This window comes from Pholcus phalangioides, unplaced genomic scaffold (genome assembly GCF_987345545.1).
Source record: "Pholcus phalangioides strain wild (caught in Gottingen) unplaced genomic scaffold, Ppha-v1.0 ptg000008l_1, whole genome shotgun sequence".
NCBI classification, from domain to species: domain Eukaryota; kingdom Metazoa; phylum Arthropoda; class Arachnida; order Araneae; family Pholcidae; genus Pholcus; species Pholcus phalangioides.
Genome location: NW_028301601.1, coordinates 53,889,384 through 53,915,377, shown reverse-complemented (window position 1 = coordinate 53,915,377; position 25,994 = coordinate 53,889,384). Strand labels below are relative to the sequence as shown.

General features: G+C 40.0%; 3 protein-coding genes across 5 annotated transcripts; 2 read left to right on the top strand and 1 right to left on the bottom strand.

The window, feature by feature from the left end:
* Positions 1-1,152: 1,152 nt before the first annotated feature.
* LOC149084518 (dnaJ homolog subfamily B member 9-like) lies at positions 1,153-12,645 on the top strand. Of its 3 annotated transcripts, none has more exons than XM_089234923.1 (4): positions 1,153-1,261; positions 2,643-2,883; positions 5,740-6,117; positions 8,605-12,645. In XM_089234923.1, the coding sequence occupies exons 2-4, from the start codon at positions 2,664-2,666 to the stop codon at positions 8,670-8,672; spliced, it is 666 nt and encodes a 221-aa protein (XP_089091049.1). In that variant the 5' UTR covers positions 1,153-1,261; positions 2,643-2,663; the 3' UTR covers positions 8,673-12,645. The 3 variants fall into 3 exon arrangements, with proteins under 3 accessions (XP_089091049.1, XP_089091048.1, XP_089091050.1); XM_089234922.1 differs by having other exon boundaries at positions 1,176-1,373; XM_089234924.1 differs by having other exon boundaries at positions 1,189-1,482.
* Positions 12,646-14,794: 2,149 nt separating this feature from the next.
* LOC149084517 (uncharacterized) lies at positions 14,795-21,740 on the bottom strand. Its single transcript, XM_089234921.1, has 2 exons — positions 21,703-21,740; positions 14,795-20,091 (listed from the first exon to the last, which is right to left on the bottom strand). Exon 2 carries the CDS (start codon positions 20,018-20,020, stop codon positions 18,161-18,163), a length of 1,860 nt encoding a protein of 619 aa, XP_089091047.1. The 5' UTR covers positions 20,021-20,091; positions 21,703-21,740; the 3' UTR covers positions 14,795-18,160.
* A 283-nt stretch (positions 21,741-22,023) lies between these two features.
* LOC149084516 (histone-lysine N-methyltransferase SETMAR-like) lies at positions 22,024-25,536 on the top strand. Its single transcript, XM_089234920.1, has 2 exons — positions 22,024-22,175; positions 24,691-25,536. Exons 1-2 carry the CDS (start codon positions 22,074-22,076, stop codon positions 25,453-25,455), a joined length of 867 nt encoding a protein of 288 aa, XP_089091046.1. The 5' UTR covers positions 22,024-22,073; the 3' UTR covers positions 25,456-25,536.
* Positions 25,537-25,994: the final 458 nt, after the last annotated feature.

Genomic DNA, 25,994 nt, shown 5'->3' with positions numbered 1-25,994 from the left:
CCGAGAAATTCGCGCATGATTTTTCTCCCAATATCATTGATTAACAGCAATTCAAACAAATGTGTGTGAGGAAACTGAAATATGAAAACCGAAACTCAGTAAAGCAAATCACAAATAAATTCAACATAAGAAACTTTTCCCTGCCATCTAGTGAGAAGCCAGAACATTAGATTTTCACTAAACATCTAATAAATGGGCAGATGGCAGCACAAACCACAATAACGCGACAAGTTTAACCGCATAATTTTAAGAATTTTAAGTTGCATTTGTTTTGATTTAGGTTGGATATTGATCCCCGCATGAGTCGCCTCTGGATTTTGAGATTTAAAGCCGGGTTTTCCTAGGAATAGGTTTGTTGCGCAGCGTGAACCGAATTAGACTATTTCGCGCCGACAGAAACACGTTACATAATCACGCTACACGTTTGTGTTTTCCTAGCGAGGTGCATCAGATCAGGGCGGCTAGATAAAGTATGTGGCTTTGGCATCAGCTACTCTGTCGTCTGCATGCTCCGGTTTGAAGGAAAAGCCGGGTTTTCCTAGGTGCAGGTTTTCTGTGCCACGCGCGACGTGAATCCCCCAGCGCGACACACCATCCACTCACCAGTATGTAAAGCAGTATGGCTGTTTTCCTACAGAGCGCAATACGGCTCACGACAGCGCTTTACGTCGGGCGTTATTGGCTGACTGCTTCTGGAGGAGGCAAATGCGTCGTGCGCCGCGCGTTTCACCGATCTTTCCTTCATTTTTGTTGTTTTCTTTCCCTTCTCTTCAAACCGGAGCATGCAGATGACAAAGTAACTGTGGCCATATAATATAATGTAGCCGTCCTGATCTGATGCGCCACCCTAGGAAAACACAAACGCGTAGCGTAATTACTTAACACGTTTCTGCCGGTCTAATTCGGTTCACGGGGCGCAAAAAACCTATTCCTAGGAAAACCCGGCTAAAGGGAAATAAAACACACAAGAGTGAAGAGAATATCGGCAAAACCGCGGCGCACGAAGCATTTGACTCCTCCAGACAGCAGAAACTCTGTCCCGTTAATATTGTTGATATGGTCACAGTGATGTGGTTGCGCCTTTAAGACTTATTCGGAAATTTATTACAGACACGGAATTTGATAGTGATGATGATAACAAACGGACCAATGAGATTCGCATTCGTGTCTGTGCCATTCATCAGTTGCACGTCTGACGTAAAGGGCGTCCTTTTCGTGTGTTTTTTTCTTCGAAGGCGAATTCAAAACAACTCCATCCGAGGTAAAATTGAATTTAATACGTGAAGGAAACGCTTCTTATCGTAACCTGACTCGAATCGCGTCCTTTTTGTATTCACGGCTGTCCATAATTTGATTTTACGGCCTTAGAAAAGGTATTTTTTCGAGCGCTAAAATTGAATTTAAATTTTTGTGAGTTGTATTTATTTGTATTGATTACAGCTCTATATTTATCAAGGGTTGGATTAGGACTGTTTTATTTGTGTAAGTAATCCCCGATATGATATCGACCCATTTTTTTTACTACGCTAGCTGGCTAGAATCTGACCTTGCATGATATCGACATGCTAATAACTTTTTATTTTATAAATAACTTGTTTGTATGCATTTGATTATTGTTAAATTTATTTATGAGGATTTTGTAATTTATAAAGTTTATGTTAAAGTAGGCATTTGTCTAAAAATATCTATATGTAAATATTTTGGCTATGTACGAGATGTGAAACGCCAGGCATAATATAATTATACAGTAGACTCGGTATTCCTTCCTTGCGCTAATCCGGCCAGTCTATTAATCCAGAGTTTATTCATACATAGAAGAGTAAAAGATATAATACGGTACGTGGTTCATTTTTTAAAAATTCAATATTAGGTTTAACTCCACAGGTCACATCCGATGGCCGCATGGACCACATTCGGCCTGCTGGCCATGGATTGAGCATGTATGGCTTATATCAAGGGTGATAAACTTTTTGGAGATTGTGGAACACTTCACTGATTTGAAAAAGTGTTGATCACTTAGGTGATCTGAAAATGGGCTGCGAGATCTTGGGCCACAGGTTGAGCATGTATGGTTTATATTGTTCCTCGTGCATTAAAAGCATCATGTATGGCTCCTCCACATCCTTTAGCAGAACCCCTAGGGCAGACTCTTCAAGCGGGTTCCTCTATAGTAAATTTATGTCTTGAAGGAACAAAAACTGAAGAGAATCGTCCTAGGCTTGAGTCCTGTCAGTCCAACCCCTTGTTGGAGCATAGGCGGAGATAGACTTGGAAGTCTGGGGGGGGGGGGGCAGGCACGGTGATGATGATGTCAACTCATATATACATTAGATGTGTTCATTCCACTTTTGACGCTGGAGGGCAATGCCCCCCTCCCCCCACCGTATCTCTGCCCATGTGTTGGAGGCTATAGCTCTGGATGGTTTTAGGCAGGTCTGTCTAATTAGTCCTTGTGTGTAGAAAATTACTGTGGTGTGATAAAAATGATCAAGGTTGTATTAAGGTTCAGTCCAGAAATGGTTCTGACAAGTATTTGACCCATATTCATGTTTTATTATCATTATAATTCTTATTCTTATATCATTTTTTACTCTTTATTTATTATAATTTGATCTCGTAACAAAATTTATTTTTCTTTGTAGGGAAAAACAGATTACATCAGAATGAATCTACCACATATCAATATCAGCCTCGTCTACCTTGCTATTCTTTTCTGCGAGGCGGTTTGCAAATCCGGCAGGGACTATTATGATATCCTGGGTGTCGACAGGAATTCTTCTGAGAGAGCAATAAAGAAGGCATTCCGAAAACTGGCCATGCAGTATCATCCCGACAAAAACAAGGATCCTAAAGCGGAGGAGAAATTCAAAGAAATCGTTCAAGGTAATGATGGAATCCTTATCATGTAATTATTAATGCATACAAAAGTGTACAAAAATCAAATAATAAAAAAAATTCTTTTACCGAAATGTGTATTACGCATCCCTACGTGCTGTGCAAAACTTGAGCACAGATTCGCATTTATGGTTTTGCCACCCTTCTTTCATTCTAGCTTAATTTTGTTAACCATTCATTCCTCGAATTTGCCTTCTTGGCCCTGTTCTCCCGAAAATAGGCTTGTCTCCAAGTCATTATTTTGGTCAATCCCATGCTGGAACATTTTTTTGGTCACTCTTTCAGTCGTTCACTGACCTGGTGTCTTGTTCTTTTGGCCACTTCCATGCCTTACACACTCTGCCACTCTCTCCCATGCTCACACATTCTTTTGGTTGCTCACTGATCTGGTCTTAATCTCACTGATCTGGTCACTCTCAGAGTGACATGCACCCTGTTTTGGTTACTCACGTGCTTGCACACTCTCTAGGTCACTTTTAATCATTCATATGCTTGCACACTTATTGCTTGCTTGCTTTAGGTCAGTGTTACTGAACTGCCGAGCGGTGGCTTGGTACCGGGCCCTCAGTGATTCAGTGTTTCATTTTTCTTCATTTATTTTTTCTATTGGTTGTATGTATGACTGAAACTTAAAAAATGAATTGACTGTCCCACGGGCTTCTAAAGGTTGAGAACCACTGCTCTAGGTCACTCTTTTGGTCATTCGCATGTTTGCACAAAGTTGTGATTGCTCATAGGCTTCCACACATTCTAGGCAGTGGTTCTCAACCTGTCCCCCCCCCCCCCCCCCCAATGGAGTCATAGACTATTCTGAGGAGGCCACTGGGTGTAAATGAGAGGAAAGGGGATCCACAAAAGTTGAAGGGAGCCACATAGAGATGTGAAGAAATAAAGCTTTCAGGTGAAACGTTTTATAAAATTATCACTACGTTCAGAATCCATCGGAGCCGTCCATAAAACCAGGGCCATCCTAACCCTTGGGTCCATGTGGGCAATACCCGGAGCTACATATCTATAATATTGAAGCTCCAGAGGAGATCTGGTACTATGATTTTCAAATGTAAGCTGTTATTTCCAACTAAGTGTGGGGCTCCAGAACATTGTTTTCCTGAGGACCCATGATATGGACATGGCCACGTATAAAAACACCCACAGAAAGGAAGCTCACTGAATTCTAGTCGAGGGTAGGTGCGGAACCAGGTTGATGTGTTGGGAGGGTCGATTGATTGTGCAGGTTTGTTGGATTGTCCCATATTTCAAGCAGACCTATTTTTAACATATTTTAAAATATAATTTGGCTCTTGGGAGAGATGATCGCACACCTTTTGGATCCCCTTGTGCCTAGCCAGGATTCCAAAGATTGATCTTATTTGTGAAAACTTTTCGTTCATAGTAAATTTAGTTTTGATTAGATGGATTTCAATAAGTACAAAGGATCTTGCTCTTGGATGAGGGTGGAGGTGGTCTTGGATGGGACGGTGGACCCAGGAGACGAAAATATGGTCTAAAATGTGGGCATGAGCTGAAAAAAGGTTAAGAAATACTGCTCTAGGTCACTATTTTTTCCACTTACATGCTTGAACACTTTTTTTGGTCATTTGCTCTTTTGGTCATTCATTGACTTGGTTTCTCACTCTTTTTGCCATTCTTATGCTTACACTCTTTTGTTCACTCCTATGCTTAAACAATCTCTGAAAGTCGAAACACACTACACTGACGTGATGTGATTTCACGGCATGTCAAAGACATTGTGATTTGGTAAATTCTGTGATGTGGGTACTCCCAGTCACCAGAGTTTGCAGGTTTTTGACACATGACGGTTTAAATTGTCACATCAAAAACCCGCCATCAAAACATCAAAAACCTTTGTCAAAACCAACCAACTGCAAAATCCTCAAATATTGTTTTTCAATATAAAAACCCCCATTGGAAATACACACATTAATTGCATGTAATGTTTTAAAGTGACTATGTTATACAAGGAATAAATATTTAATATGATTGTAAAATTATTTTCTACTCTCTACAGAATTATTTTGGACAATATATATATTGTATATATACTTATTGTGTCCAAAACATTATCAAGAAGCATTCATTCAGGTTTTTGACAGTTTAAACCAGTTTTTGATGTTTGTCATGTCAAAAACCCAGCCCTGCCTGTCACATAATTTACATGTCACAGCATTGTCACGAATGAGAATTCATAACATCAGTTGTAGTGTGTTTCGGCCTTTAGACACACTTTTGGTCATTCACTGATCTGGTCCCTTACTAGGCACTATGATCGTGTAAGAGCTCTTTTGGTCACACACTGTTTTGGCTGCTCACATTTTTATAAACTTCTTCTCATGCTTGCACATCTGCTGGGTCAATCTTTTATCATCCACCTGGTCCCTTGCTCTCTAGATCTATCTTTAGTTCACTCACATCCTTGAGCACATACTCTAGATCTCTCTTCGTCACTCGCATGCTTGTAAATGTTTTTGATCCCTCACCCTCTTGACATGAGTGATAAAATTTTTAAACCACTCATTCAAATTTGCTGCCCTTTTGAACTTGCCATCTTGTGCTATTCTCCCCATAAATAAGCTTCTAGTTGCTTTCCCAACAGGTGAGAAACAACACAGAATTTAAATCTTGCATTACTTCTGGGTCACCTGTTATGCAGTTGTGAAATCTCAGGCATTTGGTTTACTGAATGAATATCGTATCAACACTTTCGTTTTTTTTACTGTTAAATTCTAGTCTGAGAACAAGGGCTATACAATATGATCATATTAATTACTGAAGAGATGAATGGAAAACTATCAGATATAATCTATGGCATTACTTTCTTTGCAGCCTATGAAGTCCTCTCAAATACGGAAAAACGAAACCAGTATGATAGGTTTGGCGGTGATGCATTTGAATCAGGAAATGGACATCATGGTTTTAATTTCAACTTCAACGATTTCTTCAGCGAGTTCGATAGTGCATTCTCTTCGCGGGGCAAGGGCCATCAGCGACAGCAGGCCAATAACAACGGCGGTGGCAGCTTCAGGTTTAATTTCGGATCCGGAAGTGGGTTCTTCGATGATCTGTTCTCGGATATTGATGCGGACGAACAGCAGTTTTTTGGAGGCTTTGATGACATGCATCATTTTGGTGCCGGAGATTCATTTTTTGGAAGCCATTTTGATCACAGTCATGAGGAGATACAGCAAAGGTCTTTCTCTTCAAGTGAGTGGTTGATATTAGTCGTATTTAATTTTTTTCATCCATTTTGCAGTGATACAAGTTCATGAACCTCCTATTCGGGGCCATAACTAGATGCTTGGTCAGCCGGGGCAGGCACACATTTTGGCTCCCCCTTGTAATGTTGAAGGAGAGATAAAAGAATGAAATGTTCGCCCCTCCCCTCTGGTCCGGTGCCCGGGCACAAGACCCGCCTGCTCTCCCTTAGTTGCTGCCCTGCTCCTTTTGTAACATAATTAGTTAATTTAGAGAAATACATGATTTCTCATTAAAAAAACTCTTTTACTGATATTTTTCATTTGCACCCCTGTCAGGAGTTGAATACAATATGGTAACAATTCTATAAAAAATTTCCACATTTTCTGCTCACAAAGTATTGAAATTATTGGCTAACTATAGTTCTTTGCCAAGCCAACCATCTGCAGTAATTGATTACATTATTCTCCTACCATAAGCAAAGCCAAATCAAGTCAAGTGAAAATCGTTGATTTGGAATTCCTTATTTATCTTCGGGCATGTCTCACATGAATCTTCAGCTCGGGAGTCTTCAACCTTTCTTGGGTTGCAGGCACTGCCTATACTCATCAAACAAGGAGCACCCTTCAGAGATGCCACTGTACTTTAATTTACCTGGGTTCCGGGACATTTAAAAAATCTGGGTTCCTTTTTAAATGAAAGTGGGGGGTCCCTCTTAAAAAAATTATCTGGAAAAAAAAGCATGCCCCCCCCTTTTTCCCCCATAATTCACTGGTATCTCTATGAATTTTTTTTTCGGCATGCCCCAAGTCTTTCATCACCTGCTTATATCTCTTGGTTGAGACACAGCAGCGGGCCATGTTCTGGGTAGGAGAAGGTATCTGTGAATAAAGTAATTTATTTCTAAAAACATGTTCTACCCAAAGGTTCATTTACTTTCATTGTCTGCTAGTAGGAAAAGCTTGCAAAGAAGCCCATTAATATGAGAATTTAACATATGGAGTGTAGCACATATAACAAATCTAAAGCAAATATACAGTTGATCCCGCTTATAATGTTTCCATTTAGAGTATTTTTCCACTTAGTACAACTGATTTCCGTGGTCCTAACTTTAAGTAATTCTTATTAAGATTTCCCGTTTGAAGTGTTTTCCTGCTTACAACGTTTTTTATGACAGTTTTTAAAAAGCATTATAAGCAGGATCCACTGTAATTGAAAGTTAGAGGCACACAGTTATATATTTACTAATAAATCAATCTATAAATTCCCTTTTGATTGACTTTTTATTTCTTTAAAAAAATCTTAGCTCTTTCAATAATATCTTCCGATTTAAATTTAAAAGCAAAAATGAGATTTTCTCTCTCCCTCTCAGTACACACTCTCTCAGACACTTATCTTCCGATTCTTCCTATTCATACGAGCAAAGGATTTCATGCCAATCCTTGCAAGGCGATTTCCTGGTAGAATTTATTTTCCCTCCCTGCTGTTGTTCTACCACTCTGATCTGTCGCCATTTAACTGCCACATATTTTCACACCTGAATATGGAAGCTATGTCAGATTTGTGTTGGTGAAACTCAAGTGTTTTTGTGTGTGTGCCCAGCATTCAGCGTGTTTTGTGTTCAGTAGGTGGTGCCATACTTCCTCAAATGGGGCAAGCACACGTTTTGAAACCCAGTGTAATGTAGAAGCAGCAGTTATAAAGAATGAATTCGGCACCCCCTCTAGTCCAGAGCTGGGGGGGGGGGACACTAGACCCACCTGCTCTTCCCCCCTCCCAGTTGCGGCCCTGAATCTATCCTCCTAATTGGTTGTCCATGGATTTGAAATTTAATGTATACATACACTGTATTGCATTGTAGGTCTGTGATTTTTGTGGCGACCAGAGTTTTTTCAAAGGAATAGCCAACTCAAAATTTGAAAACCTTAGGAAATCATATTTTTTAACCGATTACCACTACGCAATTGCAGGTTCCAAACCCAAATTTTCACCAAAGGCAAAATCGGGGGGGGGGGGGGGAGAGAGAAAGGGTATGGAGCGCGGTATACCAACATTCATTCTTAAAGATGGGTCTATGTTATGTGTACTCTGGTTTTTACTCCAATGGTAGATGGTATCTAATGTAGACAGAATTATGAGCTACAAGACAACAATCTGCCATCTGGTGTCGGCACATCAAAGATTTGAATTCCCAAGTTGTGATGCTATAGTTGCAATCGGTTTGGGTACTGGTGAGAAAAGTAAAGCAAAAGCCAAATGTGTATTCTTTATAAGTGAGAAGCTGACGGGTAAGAGTCTTGAGCACTCGTTAGTGTGGACTCGCCTATCATAAATGCAGCATCAGAAGAGACACCAGTAACAATATCACTCAGATGTGTATTATTATTTCCGATTGCCACTTTTCTTTAACTTACAGTTTTGCATACCTCTGTGAAAATTTTTGTATCTCGGTGTTCAAAAGAATAATTAAAACTGTTTTCCTCCCTTTTATTTCAGATGGACGATGCAGGACAGTCACTCAGAGGATGGGAAATATGGTGACGACTTATACTCAGTGCTCTTAGCCACGTTGTATATGTATATTTTTTAATCGTCTTATAAGGACTTGGCTCGAACGGTATCATCATAAGTATGCCAAAGAGTTATTGTTACGATCTGGATTTGCCATGTTATTCCAATGTGCCACAAAAAAAAAAAAAAGATGGTTCGCATCAGGATTGTTTTTAGTTTTTTTGCTCCCAAAAACCATGTTGTGATAGTTGTTGTTGTTGAATATACTTTTATTGGTTTGTAATTTATTGAGTGTAATAATGTACAGAAGAAAAAAAGCAGAGACATTCTCAATGCGAATGTCTGAATCAATATCGTTTACCTTCGGTTGCGTCTCTATTGTTCATGATTTGATTAGTGAGAAATTATAGGTGATTTATTCTACTTTATTTTTTTTTAATTAGACAGCAAAAATGTTATTTTTATGTTATTTATGCACATGCGCTGGAACTTGAGGTGATTATAATGAAATTATTTGTCCCGTTTTTTACATATGTATAAACAATGCACTGATGTGAATAGGAGCGTGGACAAAATTCCTAAATTGAATGTCAATCACTTGTTATACAACAGTGGAACCTCCCCGTAATGGACACTCTTGGGACCAAAAACATTGGTAACAGGGTGACAGTTAATATATAGGTATCAAAATATGCTGAAGCCTGTTGATGTAATTAAAAAGTGTCTCAGGAGAGGTGTCTGTTATGGGAGGCTCTGCTGTAGCGTGATTTTAATTTTGAGAGGCTGTGTTTGGTCCTTACGTTCCTGACAATCAGCAAATTTATCATCACAAATAATTGGCACGTAGTGTTGTGTCGCATCCAGATCAGTCCATAGGGGCAAGTAGAATTGAACAAAAACTGGTTTTGAGAAGTGGCTCAGCACAGGGTACATAAATAGGCCGATTTCTTCAATTTACAGTCACCCGGTGGCTCTTGTTCGTTCTAGTGCTATGCACAGTGCTGCATGGTTTGCTGTGATGAATCTTCTCTTCCAAATCTGTTTTCATCTGGTTCTGTGCTGCATTACAGTGTGGGCCTGGCTTTAGTTTGTTTTATCACTAACATAATACGTAAAGGACATTCTAGAAGTGAGTTTTGTTGAGAGATAGTTGAAAAGTGAACAGCCATAACACAAAGGATATATATTTTCAGGCTGTCCTAAACATGTGATTTGGGAAAATCGAGAGTAGACGTTAAGGGGCACATCAACAGACTGCTAGAGGAGAAGAGAAAAAACCAGTGGTGAGTTTAATTTCCACCCGAGCGACTGCTTCATTTTCCCAGAGCTGCAAAATTAAAATACACCTTCATTGACTCACCAAACATCTTTGACTCTAGTCATAGAGGCCTCAGATTCCTTTTTTGCAGAGAGCACTCCATGTCGAAATTGGACCCTTTCTTTCCATCATCACCAACTCCAGTTATATTGCCATGTATAAAAATTTACTGCAGATCGAGAATTGAATCAGAAATCTCTTTTTGAAGAAAGCCATGTATACTTTCATTCTCATCTTGAGAGTACTTTTTGGTGAGGATTATATCGAGGCACTGTCTATTGGTTGTTGTCTTAGGTCTAATAGGAAAAGAACTTTTCTTTGTTATTCCCTGGTATTGAACCTGCAGACCTGAATGCCTTCATGATGGTGGGTCAGCATCTTGCTACTTCACTACTAGCTCGTCTTGCATATCTGCAGGGTCTAATTTAGACCCTGCAAGAGAACTGGCAATGTGTGGTAGGAAAAACTAAGCGTGTGTCATTGTCCGTTGCAAACTTGCACATGCAAAGTGTATGTGTTATCCGTAGCCATTTGCAGAATCTTAAGACAATGACGTCACACTACATTGAATGGTTGGGATTTTTGTCAATAATGCAGAAGTTTTTAATAGGTTGACGAGAATTTTCATCTATTCACTAGGTACAGAGTATAGCAAGGAAGGTTTCTTCACATTGATTGTGCAGTACAAAACTGATTGCATCAATTGTAGCAGTAACTATGTCAAAAAATAGCTAAAATATCCACATTTTGTTCTAATGTTTGTCTGCAAAAAAAGACAAACTCACTTTTTGAACGTCCCTCCTATGTATGTAAAAACATACGCTCAAAATTTTAATTCTCTCCAGATGTTACAGATTTCTAGACATGACACTATTGGGTTCTCAATTGTTCTGATTCATACCAGTCGTTGACATGAAGCAAAATTCTTATATCAATTATTATTTGAATAATAATGGCAGAGGCATTGTTAAATGGTGGCTTTTTGTTTCAGCGTACAGAATCTAAAAAAAATGTGATAAAATGGTAAAGAAATTGAGCTAATTGAGAAGCATTTGTTTTAAAATCGATGTGTATTGTGATATTGCAATATCAATAGAATTTATTATTTCTAAGGGAAGCTTACTTTGATGTGATACAGCGAAACCTCTCTGAGACTGCCAGTTGGCACAATGTGAACGTGTAGCCATCTATCTATAAAGGTGGCCATCGATTGGAAGTAGATAGCATGAAAAATGAAGTATATAAATCTCCCAGTGTCAGACTTTCGATGGTTTTTCGTGTGGTAATGGGTTTTCTACACCCACTCAAATAATAAACCTTTACTTAAATCTTCTCTGCTGTTATGATTGTGGAACAGCCTTACACTTTAATCAGTTCCAAGAAAATAAAATTGGTCAATGGTCACAGTTTTCAATTCTTTATAATAGCAATCGACATTTCAAATTGAATTTTTTTTTTCACGTTATCTATTGTTTTTTTTTTTTTGAACAATGGAATAAAAATTCAATTGGACTGAAAATTTTGCTTATAAAGCTGAAAAGCTTGTGAACTAATTGATTCGTGAAAAAAAAAAAACCACCAGTGATATGTTCTAATTATTCCAACATACCGCTGGATCGGCCAGTGTCGGATAATCTGAAGTTTAATGTATCCTCCTTAATAAAATATATATAGAAATTAAGTTTGTGAGAAAGAATTAAACTCTTGAGAAAAACGCACAAATTCCATATCAAAATCTTCAGAACGCTTCCACTCTATTTTCCCCTGAATACTTATAAAGATCGTGAATATATATCATTGAGGGAATTTTTGAATGCATTGTGATGAAATGGGAGGTTTTTAAATATTGTGTGTATTTAACTGTAAAAAAAGACTGCCGTTGTTTCACTGTACAGTGAAACTCATAACTTACTCATATTAGTGGGGAAGGGGAATGGAAAAGGGATCTGGAAATTTTGCCTGCCCTGACCATATAAGTGACAAAGTGATTGGGTGAGTGAATGATTGAAAGTGATGGTCAGGAACGAAACATCGAAGGAAAATTTTCATAAATCACTGGAAAAAAAATTGTTATAGAGGATTTATCATAGATATTGGGTATAACTTTACCAGAAGTCTTTGGGCTGGAAAGTAGTAATATACTCGAGCTTCACTGTATATATATATATGGTGGAGAGAGCACCAAAAGTAAAACGGCGGATTTAATGTATATGCATATATATAAATTGATATCATGGTTCCCCCCTGGGAGGCATTCAAGTCTATCTCTGCCTATTTACATCTCTTGAATGGAATTTTCAAAATTTATGAAGCGCTGAAACAAAACTTTTGACATTATCCAGTTGTATATATTGAGCAGGGCTTGACAAATTGAAAAATATAATTGATGCAGAGCATAATTCCATCTTCCCAAAAAAAATGGTCCAAGACAAATTCTTATACTTTTCCTCGGAACTTTGATGGCCTTTTTACGATTAGATATGCAGAAGTCATCTGCGACTCAAATTAATCATAAAAAATTTAGTGGAAAATACTGATTTTTTTTCTTTAGTTACCAAATTTGTCAAGCCTTGATAGAGTTCCTTTGCATGTGTTCGGTTCAAAATTTAGTTGGAATATGTAAATTCAGATGATGTATTTATGTATGTGTGTCTTTATGTGGTGTATTCGTTTTACATGTTCGAAAATAAAAGTCTTTATTGCATTAAGGACATTGTATCTAACTACTTTGTATCCACATTCAGAGGTAGATTTATGGTTTTCCCACCCTCCCATTTTAGGATGTTCTTGATTACTCGCCCTTCAAATTTGCTGCCCTGGGGGATATAGCCCGCTTAACCAACCCAACACCGTCTATAGCAGAAGGCCTCTGCACGAAGCTCGTGACGGTCATCTCATCTATAGCCATTGGATATAGCAGGCTGACGCTTGTGGCATCTTTACCCGTTTTTGTATGGCTATAGGTGGTGGCTTAACTCACCCCTATGAATATGCTTCTGAACCAAAGTCTCACGCTCTCTAGATCGTTCTTTTAAGTACCTACATACTCTGTAGGCGGGGCTGTCTTAACTCTATAATGCCCGAAGTCGGCCGAGTAGGTTAATGCCCATAACCGCCTCAAGTCGGCCCAGCTAGGGGGTATGGGTATGTTTGGTGGGCTTTTGTCACCAATGGGGAAGAAGATGAAAGCTCTTGTCAGGGGCGGGAACGGAAAAGACAACTGCAACGCCCTATCAATGGGATTTTAAAAGCTGATGTACTAGAATGTTCCTTGAGAATGGACTAAGGGTACTCAATGCATTTTACAAAGAGGTAATACTGTGAGGAAAGGGGTGTTTTCAGTGTGTGTGTGTGTATATATATATATACACACACAAATTATCTCCCGAAAATCCATTGAAATGAGAGGGTGAACGTCAATGCAAAGGGTGGCATGAAAGAAACTCATGGAGAAAGGGTGGGGAGAGGGAAAGTGGCCGAAATTTGGACGAGTCCACTTCGAACACAAAAAACTTGGTATTTTCACGACCCTCCCAGGTTTTCTATCTGGGCATTAAAGAGTTAAGAGCATCAAGCCTTACCCCGGCAAAGTAATTTTTCTGAGGAATCCCTACCTGGCTAGATATGACTGCTTCCAATTAATGTGCTTTAATCTCGAAAATTTGAACCAGATCTCATTTTTACGAGGACCTTCTACACTTGAGATGGCCCGGTGGGTCTATGTGTTAAGACTGCACCGTGTGTAGGTCACTCACATGCTTGTACACACTGCTGTGCTGAATGAAAATTATGTTATGGAGAAGTGCTGCTTCTCTGGCAGCGCAGCAATGAGGTCAAAAGTGAAGACTCATGTTAGTTGAACATGTTTCTAAGTTTGGCTTTTCTGACACGACGGCGAGTGGATTGCAACTATAGGTTCCACTGTAAATACTGTTGTTTTTGATGGGTACTATCACCAGGGATGTTGAGTATGTTCCAAACCTTTGGGTGCTTGTCTTGTTTCATTTAGGAAATTAGGATTTCAGAATCAATTCTGTGTATAATTACAGTGGGTGCACACACTGGTGCATTTACAGGAGGGGGGGGGAAACTAGGGTAGCAAGTATGAGTGGGCAAAAAAATTAGAATGGGAGAAAGGCGGAAAAATTTGTATAACCCTTATTAAATCTGCATTTGCTGAGACAGTAAGGGACTAAGTCAATAGAGTGACCTAGAGAGTTTGCAAGCACGTGAGTGAGTGAAAGAGTTACTTAGAGCTCGTGAAAGCATATGAACAAACAAAAGAATGGCCAATATAGAATGAGTGACCTAGAGCATGAGAATGACTAGAAAAAGGGACCTACAGAGCGAGGGACCAGGCCAGTGAGTTATCTAGAGCACATGCAACCATGCGAATGATTAAAAGAATGACAGAGCATGTGTAAACATGTAAATGATTAGAAGATTGACCTACAAAGCAAGGAACCATGCGATCAAAAGAGTAACCTACAGCATTTATGTGAGTGACCAAACTAGTTTGCAAGCCTGGGAAGTGACTTAGAGACAGAGGTATACTTGCAGGAATGGGGAAGGAGGCCAAGCTTGTTGTAGCACATAGCGGCAAATTCAAGGAAATAGTCAAGAAAATTAGACTGGAAGAATGATGAAACTAAATGTGCCTCTGGGTGTACATTTCATCCAACTTGGAGGTTACTATCACCCCTATAGTATTTTTCGAAACAGTTTACGAACACCCTGTATGAACTTCTATTTTTTGTTTTTAATATTTATATTCAATTCATTAAACTGAATAAAAATTCATTCGTAGCTGAGAAAAATGCGAGCTCAAAAAATAAAATAACATTTACAGCAAAAACTTTTTTAATTTTTGTAAACTTTACAAAAATTACTTAACAAAATTCAAGATACACGAAACATAAACACATTTATATAAGTCAACTAAAACTAAAGGCTGCTACACACTACTCTGACCTGATCATGGTCCATCAGGGTAGCGTGTAGTGGACTTCAGACATCATAATTCACCTCTTTGGTTTCTTCACCTCAATATAAAAAAAACAAACATAAAGGCGCTTATTATCGTGATACAGAAAATACAACCATGTAGATGCATTTGGTATGGTGGGGTCATACAGGACACACATGAATGTAATTCTAATCTGAAATAACTTGCGAACAGACACAGCTGAGCTATGTAACTTTGCCCGATCAGATGTAAAAAAAACAGCAAATATAAAAGAATTTTTACGTGGTCTGAATCTGTAAAAATATCAATAAAATTTATACCTTTATTAAACCAAAAGTAATTCACCCCATAGCATTTAGATGAAAATTTCCCCCGAAATATCAGTGACTGTAATTCTTAATTTTTTTACTTAATTTTCAGAGCTGAAACCAAAATTTTGATCATCAATGTCTTGGCGAATATCTACCAAAAGGTGTTACAGGATAAACTTCTTTCAGGATAACAGACAGAGTAACTCTAGTTTCAATATTTGAAACTTTTTTAGATGTGGGGGAGGTGAATCGTAAACAATTTAAATTTTTGTATCTACCTCAAATAACTTTTTTGACACCTTACCTATTGTTGCATCTCTCGTGACTCTTTACTGTACTAATATCCAAGTTGCATTTAGCTGCAGCCATCTCTGTGTTATTTCAGGTTAGAAAGACGTGCAGTGAAACCTCTATAGGCAGCCAAGATCTGTCTTCCCAGCTAATTTTTCATAGGACATAACGTTTGAAACTACCTCCATTCCTCGCCCTGAACAAGTAACATACACAGTGATTACTTAATTTCTCTTGTCGCATTTTACTAGCGAACTTTCAATTCTAGAGGCATACTTCCGGTAAGAAAAATTATCCAAATAACATGTAGAATTTATATATGCCATTCATGTTGCAAGGAAACTATTATTTTTTGTATAGTTATTAAATTAAAAAGGATAACCTTTTATATAGACACCCTGTCTTTGAAAATCCAATTACGAAGTTGTCCTGTCTCTCCGAGGCCAAAAAGAAGTTTCTAAGGGCAACATTCCCTGAGATATTTGAAAATCTGAGGAAACTTGGGAAGGAACAGCATAAACTAATGGACAAAACTCATTTAAGCTGTTTGTTTCCGATTTTATCGTGAATTTGAATATCTCAGTGAATATTGCACTTAGAAACATGATTTTTTTTGTTGGCATCAGGAGAGACAAGGCAACTTTTTAATTGAATTTTTGGGCATATGAGGACGGCACAAAAAGTTAGTTTCTTTATTTTAACAACTTTTCAACCCCTTGCAAAATGAATAGCATATCCAAGGTCTACACACATTATTTTGATACTTTTTCTAATTGGAAGTACGCCTCTAAGATCTACGGTTCGAAGGTAAAATACGGCAATTATGAAACCCCACCCTGTATACATAGCTGCCAACCCTGGAGAATGAGAATTAGGGACATTATCACGAATATAAAAATCTTAGAGAAATCAAAGTGATTTTTGTGCATACGAAGTAGGAATCCCCCCCCCCCATACAAGTGAAATAATAAAAACTCTGATGGTGATGTACAGCTGCATCAAAATATTTAAAAACCATATGCAAAACGTTTAACGACAAATGGGGGAAATAAAAACCTAAATTGATCAAAACAGGTATTTATTGGCCAAACCAAAAAAAATTGAGATTATAATTCATACAAGGCTTAAATTTATTAGAATTATTAGGGTGGGAGTTCGAACCCAATATTTCAATAGGTTTCTTTGGAAAATGTTAGGGCAGGGGCTCAGGCCGGATACAAGTTTATGCCCATGAATTCATACATTGGCAATCATGAAAAAAAAAAAACTGGATATTTTGCCGGCCTTTGTAAATTATTGCCCAAACAGTATAGGTTACATTAACATAAGCAAATAAAAATCAAGCCAACAAAAAATCGGCAGGAGCCAAAAAAACAAAACAAGACATACTATCATCCATAACACAAGCAATCTCTGCGAATCAACCGGCAAAAGACAGAATCTGCACAGACTTTGGCAAATTCCACTTTTCCCTTGCCAAAATGCTTCATTTTGACGTCATTTGAAACAATGGTGGCAACTACCGTTATTGTACGCTACATCTTTTTGAGACAATTAAAATACTTTTTTCTGTGATTAAATTTCAGGAAAATAATTTAATTCCCCTAAAAGTAGGATTTTTTTTTTGCAATTACGGTAAAAATTCAGGGAATTAGATTAGAATAAAGATAGAAATTAGGAAGACTTGACTGCCACAATTCATTGTTGCTAACCAGATCAAAAGGCATGAAGGTTTTGTAGGTATAACTTGTTTGTGTTACAATAGAATGAGTGCAGGGAGGGAGGGGCATCCAGAACCTATGACCAGGGCTGCAACAAGGAAAAGGCGGGGGGGGGGGGACTTTGCTGCCCCAGGAAGGGTGCTGGGTTCCCCCCTGTTCAGAATTACGGGTAGGAAGGACGCAAAAATGCATACTGGCCCTGGGCGACAGTAAATTTTTGTTTCGAGTTGTGGGCCTGCCTATGACGGAAAGTGACAATTGATACCAGATGATATGAATCCAGATAGGTGTCAGGATCCATCTTGAACCGTCTGGGGACCCATAGGCAAGGAACTTTGGTGGGCTTCTGTATAGTGAATTTATAGTGAGAAAAATTTTGAATATCAAGAATTGTTATGTTCCCCCCCCCCACAAGGGTGGGTAGGGACATAACAATTCTTGATTTAACCCTTGTGGGGGGGGGGGCACAGTGAAGGCTAAACTAAGGAATCAAACAGGGTTCCCAATGGAGGAAGATTAAAAAAAAGATAGCTAAATTGAACTCTGACCATTTAGGTCAGAATCTCAGCTGAAGTTCCAAACTGTAAGCTCTGGCCGAGGCCCATCAGAGGGCTTAGTATGACCATATGACAAAGATTTTATTTTTTTTTACCCGATCAACCATAATCAGGCTACTCCTATTCGACAGTCAATTCCCTTTCCACAAAACAAAAAGCAGCCATTCTTAGGGAGGTTTCACAGTATTTTGTGTATTACATACAATTTCATATGTACGCTCCCAAACATTTTAAACGATATGATTTCCTTCGCAGAAGTTGTCAATACATATAAATAATATTTAAACATAACGCACATGAAACGATGGGGAAACACTAAATGTGAAAGACTAATTTGCCCAAAACAAAAAACAAAAACGACAACATGTGTACATTTCTTACACTACATTCTCGTGCTCTTCGAAAGCCATGTTGGAATGCGAACCTGAATCTTTGAACGATTCTCCAGTGTTCTCTTGTTTCAAGAGATCTTTCAGTCGGAAAGATGGCAAGTCAGTCCTCAACACCAGCGGACGGCGATGCTGTAGAGCTATATTCTGTAGCTGTTTGAAAGACTTGTTCGAATACTTGCCGTGCAGGAACCTGAACAGCCCTATGAGAAGACATGGCAAAATCGACAGGATGATCACAGCGACGATGGCCCACATGGCTTTGCTGACGGCTTTGGAATCCGAACACTCGTAAAGATCGACGATGTCGATGCTCGTTATCTTGAACAGAGGAAGAAAGTTCCTGGCAAAGTTGGAACATATCTCTGATCCGTTGAACATTTTGAGCCTGAGTCTCTTTGTCCCTTCCTGCCCACAGACGGTGTTGTTCGGATGAGCATCTGTGAATTTAAAAATGTACGGAGAACTATCGGTGAATGATAACCTCTGCACGGAAGTGCACGACCAATCGCCCAACGCTTTTCGGAGATACGCCTCAAAGATCTTGGGAACGTCAGATTGCGTGCACGTGTTTTTCAAGATGAAAAACTTCATGGTTACTTCTTGCAATACATCTTCTGGGACACGGGCGGGACAGAACGGCAACGATTTCAAAGTAAATGCACACCTGTTCTGTTTTCTCCCTTTTTCATGAGCTCCCTCTTCTTCTGGAACACTAATCTTGGGTGTGACAGTTGACAAGGAATGCATTTCATTTAAATGCGCACCATCATCTGACGTGTTTGAAGGCTCTGTAGTCGACTCAGCCACATCATGCGATCTGATGCTTCCTCCCGAAAGCGTCTGAACAATGTTCGTGTTCTTCTCGCCAGTTTTACTGTGGGCATCCAGTTGCGTTTGGGGTGATGACGATGATGTTAACTGGACAACACTAGCGATGGTATTTGCCTCGTAAGAAGCATTGTCTTGAAGAACAGTGGCACCAACGTGTGAATGATTTCTCAAAGTTTCTGTAGATTTAATATCATCTCTGTCATTGGTGATTAGAATGGTGCTGTCATTTTTATCGCCAGATGTCAGTGATATAGTTTCAGGAAGACTAGTGCTTATCTCAGTAACATTAGAGTTTCCATTATTAGTCACAGACAAATCAGACTGATCTGTATTTAGAACACCAGAATCAGTGAAGTTGTTTACATTCCGCGCACTATGTTTGAAGATATGAAGCGATTCATTAAACACTCTCTTGGCATGCTTCACTATTTTCTTCAAATGATGATGAACATCGACAGATGTAGACTCATTCACATCTTTGGGATAGGTAGTATTATCAATAGCCTGTAGAGAAGTTGTTGTTTCAACTGCAGTTGAATACTGAATAGTTGCAGATGAATCTGGTTCACTAGAATCTGACACCGCTTCGCCTTGTGTCAAAATACTCTCATTACTAACACTACCAAACGGTGTGAGCGCTGATGGATCACTGTCGTTCATTTCATAGTAAGACCCCATCCCATCATAGTTTGTGTCGTTTCCCGGGACATCATCAAAACGAGACAAAGGAAAAGCACGAGCATAAAACAGTGGACTAGGATCACTGCCATTTATTTCTTCAACGCTACCATTCATTTCTTCAACACCACCATCAATCACACCCAGCACAGGATACATACTGAAGTTCTGGAATTCTGTAGTAGATGGAAGTCTGTCTTCCTCAGAAGACTCTGTCACAACGGTGAAGTTCTGCTCCGGTATCGCTTCATGAACAGTTCCGTTTTGGAGATTATCCCTGCCAACAGCACCACGAGACAGACCAATCAACATCACAAGAAATAGTTCGATCAACATAGCGTAGATTGATGATATGTAAAGAAATGGAAACAGGATTATATGGACGCAGTTTGTATATCCTTCAAGATCTGGAAATAAAGAAACACCATTAATACAATAATTGAGTAATCATCAGTATATTCAAGAGTAGAGAATGCTTTCCTGATCGATCCAAAAATTTGGTTAGCAAATGCATTCCATGACGGTTTCAACTGCTGGCTGATGCTAAAACAAATCTAGGAAAGAAAGTTAAACTGGCCTTGCAGGAGAATCCAACCCATGTCCTCTCACTTGCTGGGTGAGCAATCTAGACCACAAAGCCAACAAATCCTATTTCCTTGGAGCCTGTCTGCGCTGAGCAAGGTCATAGGCTTCGTAGACAGCCAGACCTAACTCAGGCCAAAACTCACAATTTCTGACACTGCCACCAGATAACGATTTATCCGAAGATGTCACTCTTGCTATTACTATGAAGGTAAACTTTCACAGGTTAACCTTATTAAGAAATGCTAACCTTCATAAGAAATTGTGAGCTTTGACCTGGGTTAGAACTGATGGTCCTTGTACTTGTTCAGCACACACAAGCTCTAAGGAAAAAGAATTTGTTTGCTTTGTAGTCTAGTGGTCTATGGCGCTCACTTGGCAAGTGAGAGAACAAAGGTCAGATTCTCTGCAAGGCCAGGTAAATTTTCTTTCCTGCATCAGCCAGCTGTCAAAACCTTCACAGTAATAGCGGAGAGTGACATCATCTTTGGGAATGCATTTGATTGGATCTTAATTGCGAAAGGTGTTCTTTAAAAAAAAAAAAGTACAGTTGATGCTAGTTTCAGTGTCAGAAAATTTTTTTCCTCATGTTTTTATAAGCCTAAGTAACCCTAGCGCACAGCGCCAAAGTAGGTTTGAGGGTACAAAAAGTCACTTAAATCACAGAGTAACAAATATTGGGACCCAACCTAGAGGGGATGCCAAATTCATTTATTATTAACTGCTCCTTCGACATTAATGAGTCAAAAATGAGTGCGCTTGTTCTGTGTGACAAAGTATCTAGTTGCGGTCCTATTTGAAATAGGTGAGCTCAGTTTCTGTAACTTTTTGTTTCCCCCCCCCCCTATTTCAAATTTTTTTTTCCTTCTCATCGCCTCCCAATTCAAGCCTAACTAATATGCAGGGCTGTCTTAAGGGCCAAGTGATTTTTCTGAGGCCCTACATGGTAAATTCTCGAAAAATTCAACTACTTCTCGTTTTTCTGAGGCCCCCGGGTGGGCCCATGCGTTAAGGCGGCCCTGCTAATATGACCCTACAATAAACCCAAAGCTTCTATTGTCCTCGGATCTTCCCGGTGGACGATAATGCCCATTTTGGGAAACACTGGGCTAACTAAAAATTCCGTAGTGATGACAACCCCCTTCCGGTCCAGGTTGAACGACCCTGAGGAACATATTTAGCAATAACAAAGATTTAGGTAAAATTGAGCATCTTCAATTAAAACCCTTCACGTATCATAAATAAAACATTCGAAATAATTGAAAATAAACCCACTTTACATGAGCGGAATCACCATCCAGCCGTTCAAATGATAAACTGTTATTAGTTCCAATCCCAAACACCTGCCGACACGAAGACCATATTGATGAGTGCGTTAACCAGTTAGAGAGATCTTTTAATTGAAAATTAGGATATCAATGGATAAGAACGACTACCTAATTGGTTTTTCGTTGTCGAGGACGGATTCGTTTTCTTAACACTACTGGAACCGGAAGTTTATTTGTAAACCCCGCCGAGATGACAACTACTACTACTAATACGAAATATATTCCGGAAAAATTAATTAATTTGAGAACTTAATTCATTTTAAGATTAAATATACTAGAATAAAACATTAGAACTGCATAAAAAATGCGCTTGATTGACAAAAGCGACCTATAGTAATTTTTTGAATCTGTTTAGCAACCACGGTAAAAAGACCACTGAGACAGTATCGTCACAGAAGAAAAGTTTGTTTACAAACACAAATCGCTTTGTGAAGAGGATTGTGAACGTTTCATTCGCCCTCATGAGGATTTGAAGAGTTATGAGCTCTTTTATCGAAGATATTTCGAACGGATTGGAGCGAATTAAAGTTTCATTCATCAACGAAATCGATTGCGAGAGCTTTTTACGGGAAAACTTTGAGGTAATTCGTCATATATTAATACTTTTTCCGCTCATTAGAGGGCGGATTAAAGTTCATTTTGATCCTGCATACAGGGTTCTTAACCTGTGAATCGTAAAAATAGTTTGAGATTTTTGAGGTCTTCTGCAGAACTCTGGGCCCCCTAGGCTGCAGCCTATCTAGCGTATAAGAAAATCGGGCTCTCTGTGCATGGTTAGTCTGCATGATAATATCTGTTACAATGAAGTGTGGGAATTGGTAGGTTGTGGCATTTAGTCACTCAGAATATTAATGTTCCTGGGACCCATGAGGCTGTAGAGACGGCTCTACTTGGGTGTCCCTGGGGGGAAAGAGTTCTCTGAAAGCTTGGTTGGGAAAACAACTTACTCATTAGAGAGAGATGCCATTTTCTCCGTCCACAACTCACCAAAGAGGATTTTCTGGATATTAGGGCCGAGATGAATTTTGGAGGGAAAAGTTTGTTGTCTCCTCCGGGAATAGATATACCTTTGTGTGGTGTATAATTGTTGGTGCTCTTATGGGGATCGTAAGAGGATCAGGGTTCGATTCTCGGTGGAGGCAACGAATTTTTCCTTCCAAAGTTCATCTCAGCATTAATAGCTAAAAAGTTTCTTTTGACGAATTAACTCGTAGTTGCTATATAATCGCCTCATGGTGTATAATCTGTACTGTATACACGGGTGGATTGAGGGAAATTAAGGGAGTGACACCTTTCTCAAACCAGGTCTTTCTGATTATCGATTCGAGGCCATCGTGCCTGCCTTGACTAGCCAGTTAGAATTTGCAGCGTCCGGTTTACTAAACTTTCTCGTATAACCTTTGGTAGTGGGTGGAGGGTGCATCCAAAGGATTACATTGTTATATACAGAATATTATTATGCAAAGAGGGGTCTGGTGGTTCGCGGACCCCTAGATCCCATGTGTGTGACCAGTGCCGTAACTAGGCAAGTGCAACAGGTTCACCCACACATTGCTCACTTGGAAAGGTGGAGGGGCAGAATGGGCCCGAAGGGGCTTGAATGCAAATTCTTGCACAGGGCACCGGAATGGCTAGTTACGGCACTGTGTGTGACCCCGTTCGTGCCATTTTATTGGCACAAACTGTCCATGAAAAACATAAGTTCTAATATTAGAACCCCTGCCTTATACAATAAATATCATTACGGTCTGAAGTTGAGCATCCAGACTTGAGACACCAGCCACTTCGCAAAGTGACCAACTAGTTGCTGGCCATTTCGCGGAGATGCTAGACTTCAGACATGGACCGTAACATATACACTGAAGAGCCAAAAAAACTGGTACCTTCCTAATATCGCGTAGGGCCCCCGCGAGCCAGCAGAAGTTCCCAACACGACGTGGCATGGACTCGACTAATGTCTGAAGTAGTGCTGGAGGTAATTGACACCATGAATCCTGCAGGGCTGTCCATAAATCCGTAGGAGTAAGAGGGGGTAGAGATCTCTTCTGAACAGCACGTTGCAAGGCATCCCAGATATGTTCAATAATATTCGTGTCTGGAGATTTAGGTGGCCAGCGTAAGTGTCTAAAGTCAGAAGAGTGTTCCTGAAGTCACTTTGTAGCAATTCTGTACGTGTGGGGTGTCGCATTGTCCTGTCCAAGTCCGTCGGAATGCACAATGGACATGAATGGGTGCAGGTGATCAGACAGGATGCTTACGTACCTGTCAGAGTCGTATCTAGACGTATCAGGGGTCCCATATCACGCCAACTGCACACGCCCCATACCATCACAGAGCCTCCACCAGCTTGAACAGTCCCTTGTTGACATGTAGGGTCCATGGATTCATGAGGTTGTCTCCATACCCGTACACGTCCATCAGCTCGAAGCAATTGGAACCGAGACTCGTCAGACCAGGCAACGTGTTTCCAGTCCTCAACAGTCCAATGTCGGTGTTGTCGGGCCCAGGCGAGGCGTAAAGCTTTGTGTCGTGCAGTCATCAAGGGTACACGAGTGGGCCTTCGGATCCGAAAGCCCATATCGATGATGTTTCGTTGAATGGTTCGCACGCTGACACTTGTTGATGGCCCAGCATTGAAATCTGCAGCAATTTGCGGAAGGGTTGCACGTCTGTCACGTTTAATGATTCTCGTCAGTCGTCGTTGGTCCCGTTCTTGCATGATCTTTTCCCGGCCGCAGCGATGTCGTACATTTAATTTTTCACCGGATTCCCGATATTCACGGTACACTCGTGAAATGGTCGTACGTGAAAATCCAAATTCATCGCTACCTCGGAGATGCTATGTCCCATCTCTCGTGCGCCGACTATAACACCACGTTCAAACTCACTTAAATCTCGATAACCTGCCATTGTAGCAGCAGTAACCGATCTAACAACTATGCCAGACACTTGTTGTGTTATATAGGCGTTGGCGACCGCAGCGCCGTACTCTGATTGGTTCCATATCTCTTTATTTGTATACGCATGCCTGTACCAGTTTTTTTGGCTCTTCAGTTTATATACTGTAATAGCAATTTCTTTATTTTCACCCATCAGTATAGCTCTTGCAGCGTGATTAGCAGTGGTGCACATTTGGATGATGTCGAATCAAGTCCGAAGCCTTGCGACTGCTCTGCCCAATGCTGTGCCGATTCGTGTTCGTGCCTACTTCGTTATGGATCTTTATATTCGAACTCGTTGTTAAATTTTGAAGCTCTTGATGCGAGCAACCGTCCCATCATCGAATGCTCTTTTCTGTGCTCGTGCAGCGACCAGTGCACAAATAGACTCGTGCAACGTGGAATTTCCTACGAATTACAAGTGTTCAAAACAAGAAAAAAGGGATTCGGGGTCAGAACATTGCAGAAGATTCCAGGATCGGCTTTCGTGTGCGAATACGCAGGCGAAGTCATCGGAAGAGAAGAAGCTAGCGAAAGGTATCGAGCTCATAAAGCCAAGGGCCAGTCGAACTATTTGTTTGTCTTAAGGGAAAACGTCCACGGGGAGAACACCAGCTACACCATTGTCGATCCGACGGACACCGGAAATGTAGGACGATTTGTGAACCACTCGTGCTCCCCAAATCTGGTCGTTGTTCCTGTCCGAGTCGACTGCATGGTGCCTAGACTCTGTCTTTTTGCCACGAGAGACATCCTCCCCCTCGACGAGCTTTGCTATAACTATGGCGTCTTCACGAGCGGAGATATTGAACCTGAAAATTGTTTGCAGTGTTTCTGCGAGAGTGTAGATTGTTCAGGATTTCTTCCATACACTCCAGACATATTGAACATGTCACGTGACACATGTCTTTGTAAACATTAGCGCATTGATTTGATCTCAATTTGAAACTTTTAAAATTTATTAAAGCTGTGAGATTTCACTCTCTGCGATCCATACAAGGGTTTTCACAACAGACATTTTTTTATGTCTGCCCTTTTTTACATAAGTTGTCTGGTCTGAACTCATGTAAAATACATCAGGGGCATACGCAGGGCCAACCTTTACGGGGGAAGGGGGGGGGAATCATCTTTCCAATAATTTCGGAATTCCCAGAAATTTTGAGCTACTATCCTTCAAAAAAGCATTTAAATCAACAGAAATCGGTAAATTTTACATATAAAGGGTATTTTCTTTTTATATTTTAAGTTTCTCACAGAAAAATTACAGTTTTTTCAAATTTTTGGTCGGCTTGGGAGGGGCACGGGGCCCCCTGTGCACCCCCCGGCGTACGATTCTGCTGTACATACTCAATGGCCGGTCCTCAGAGTCATCTGATGTGACCCGCGATAATGAAATCTAATTTTTTAAAAATGAACTAGGCGGCACACTTTTCAGATCACCTTAACTGACTCGCGGAGCAG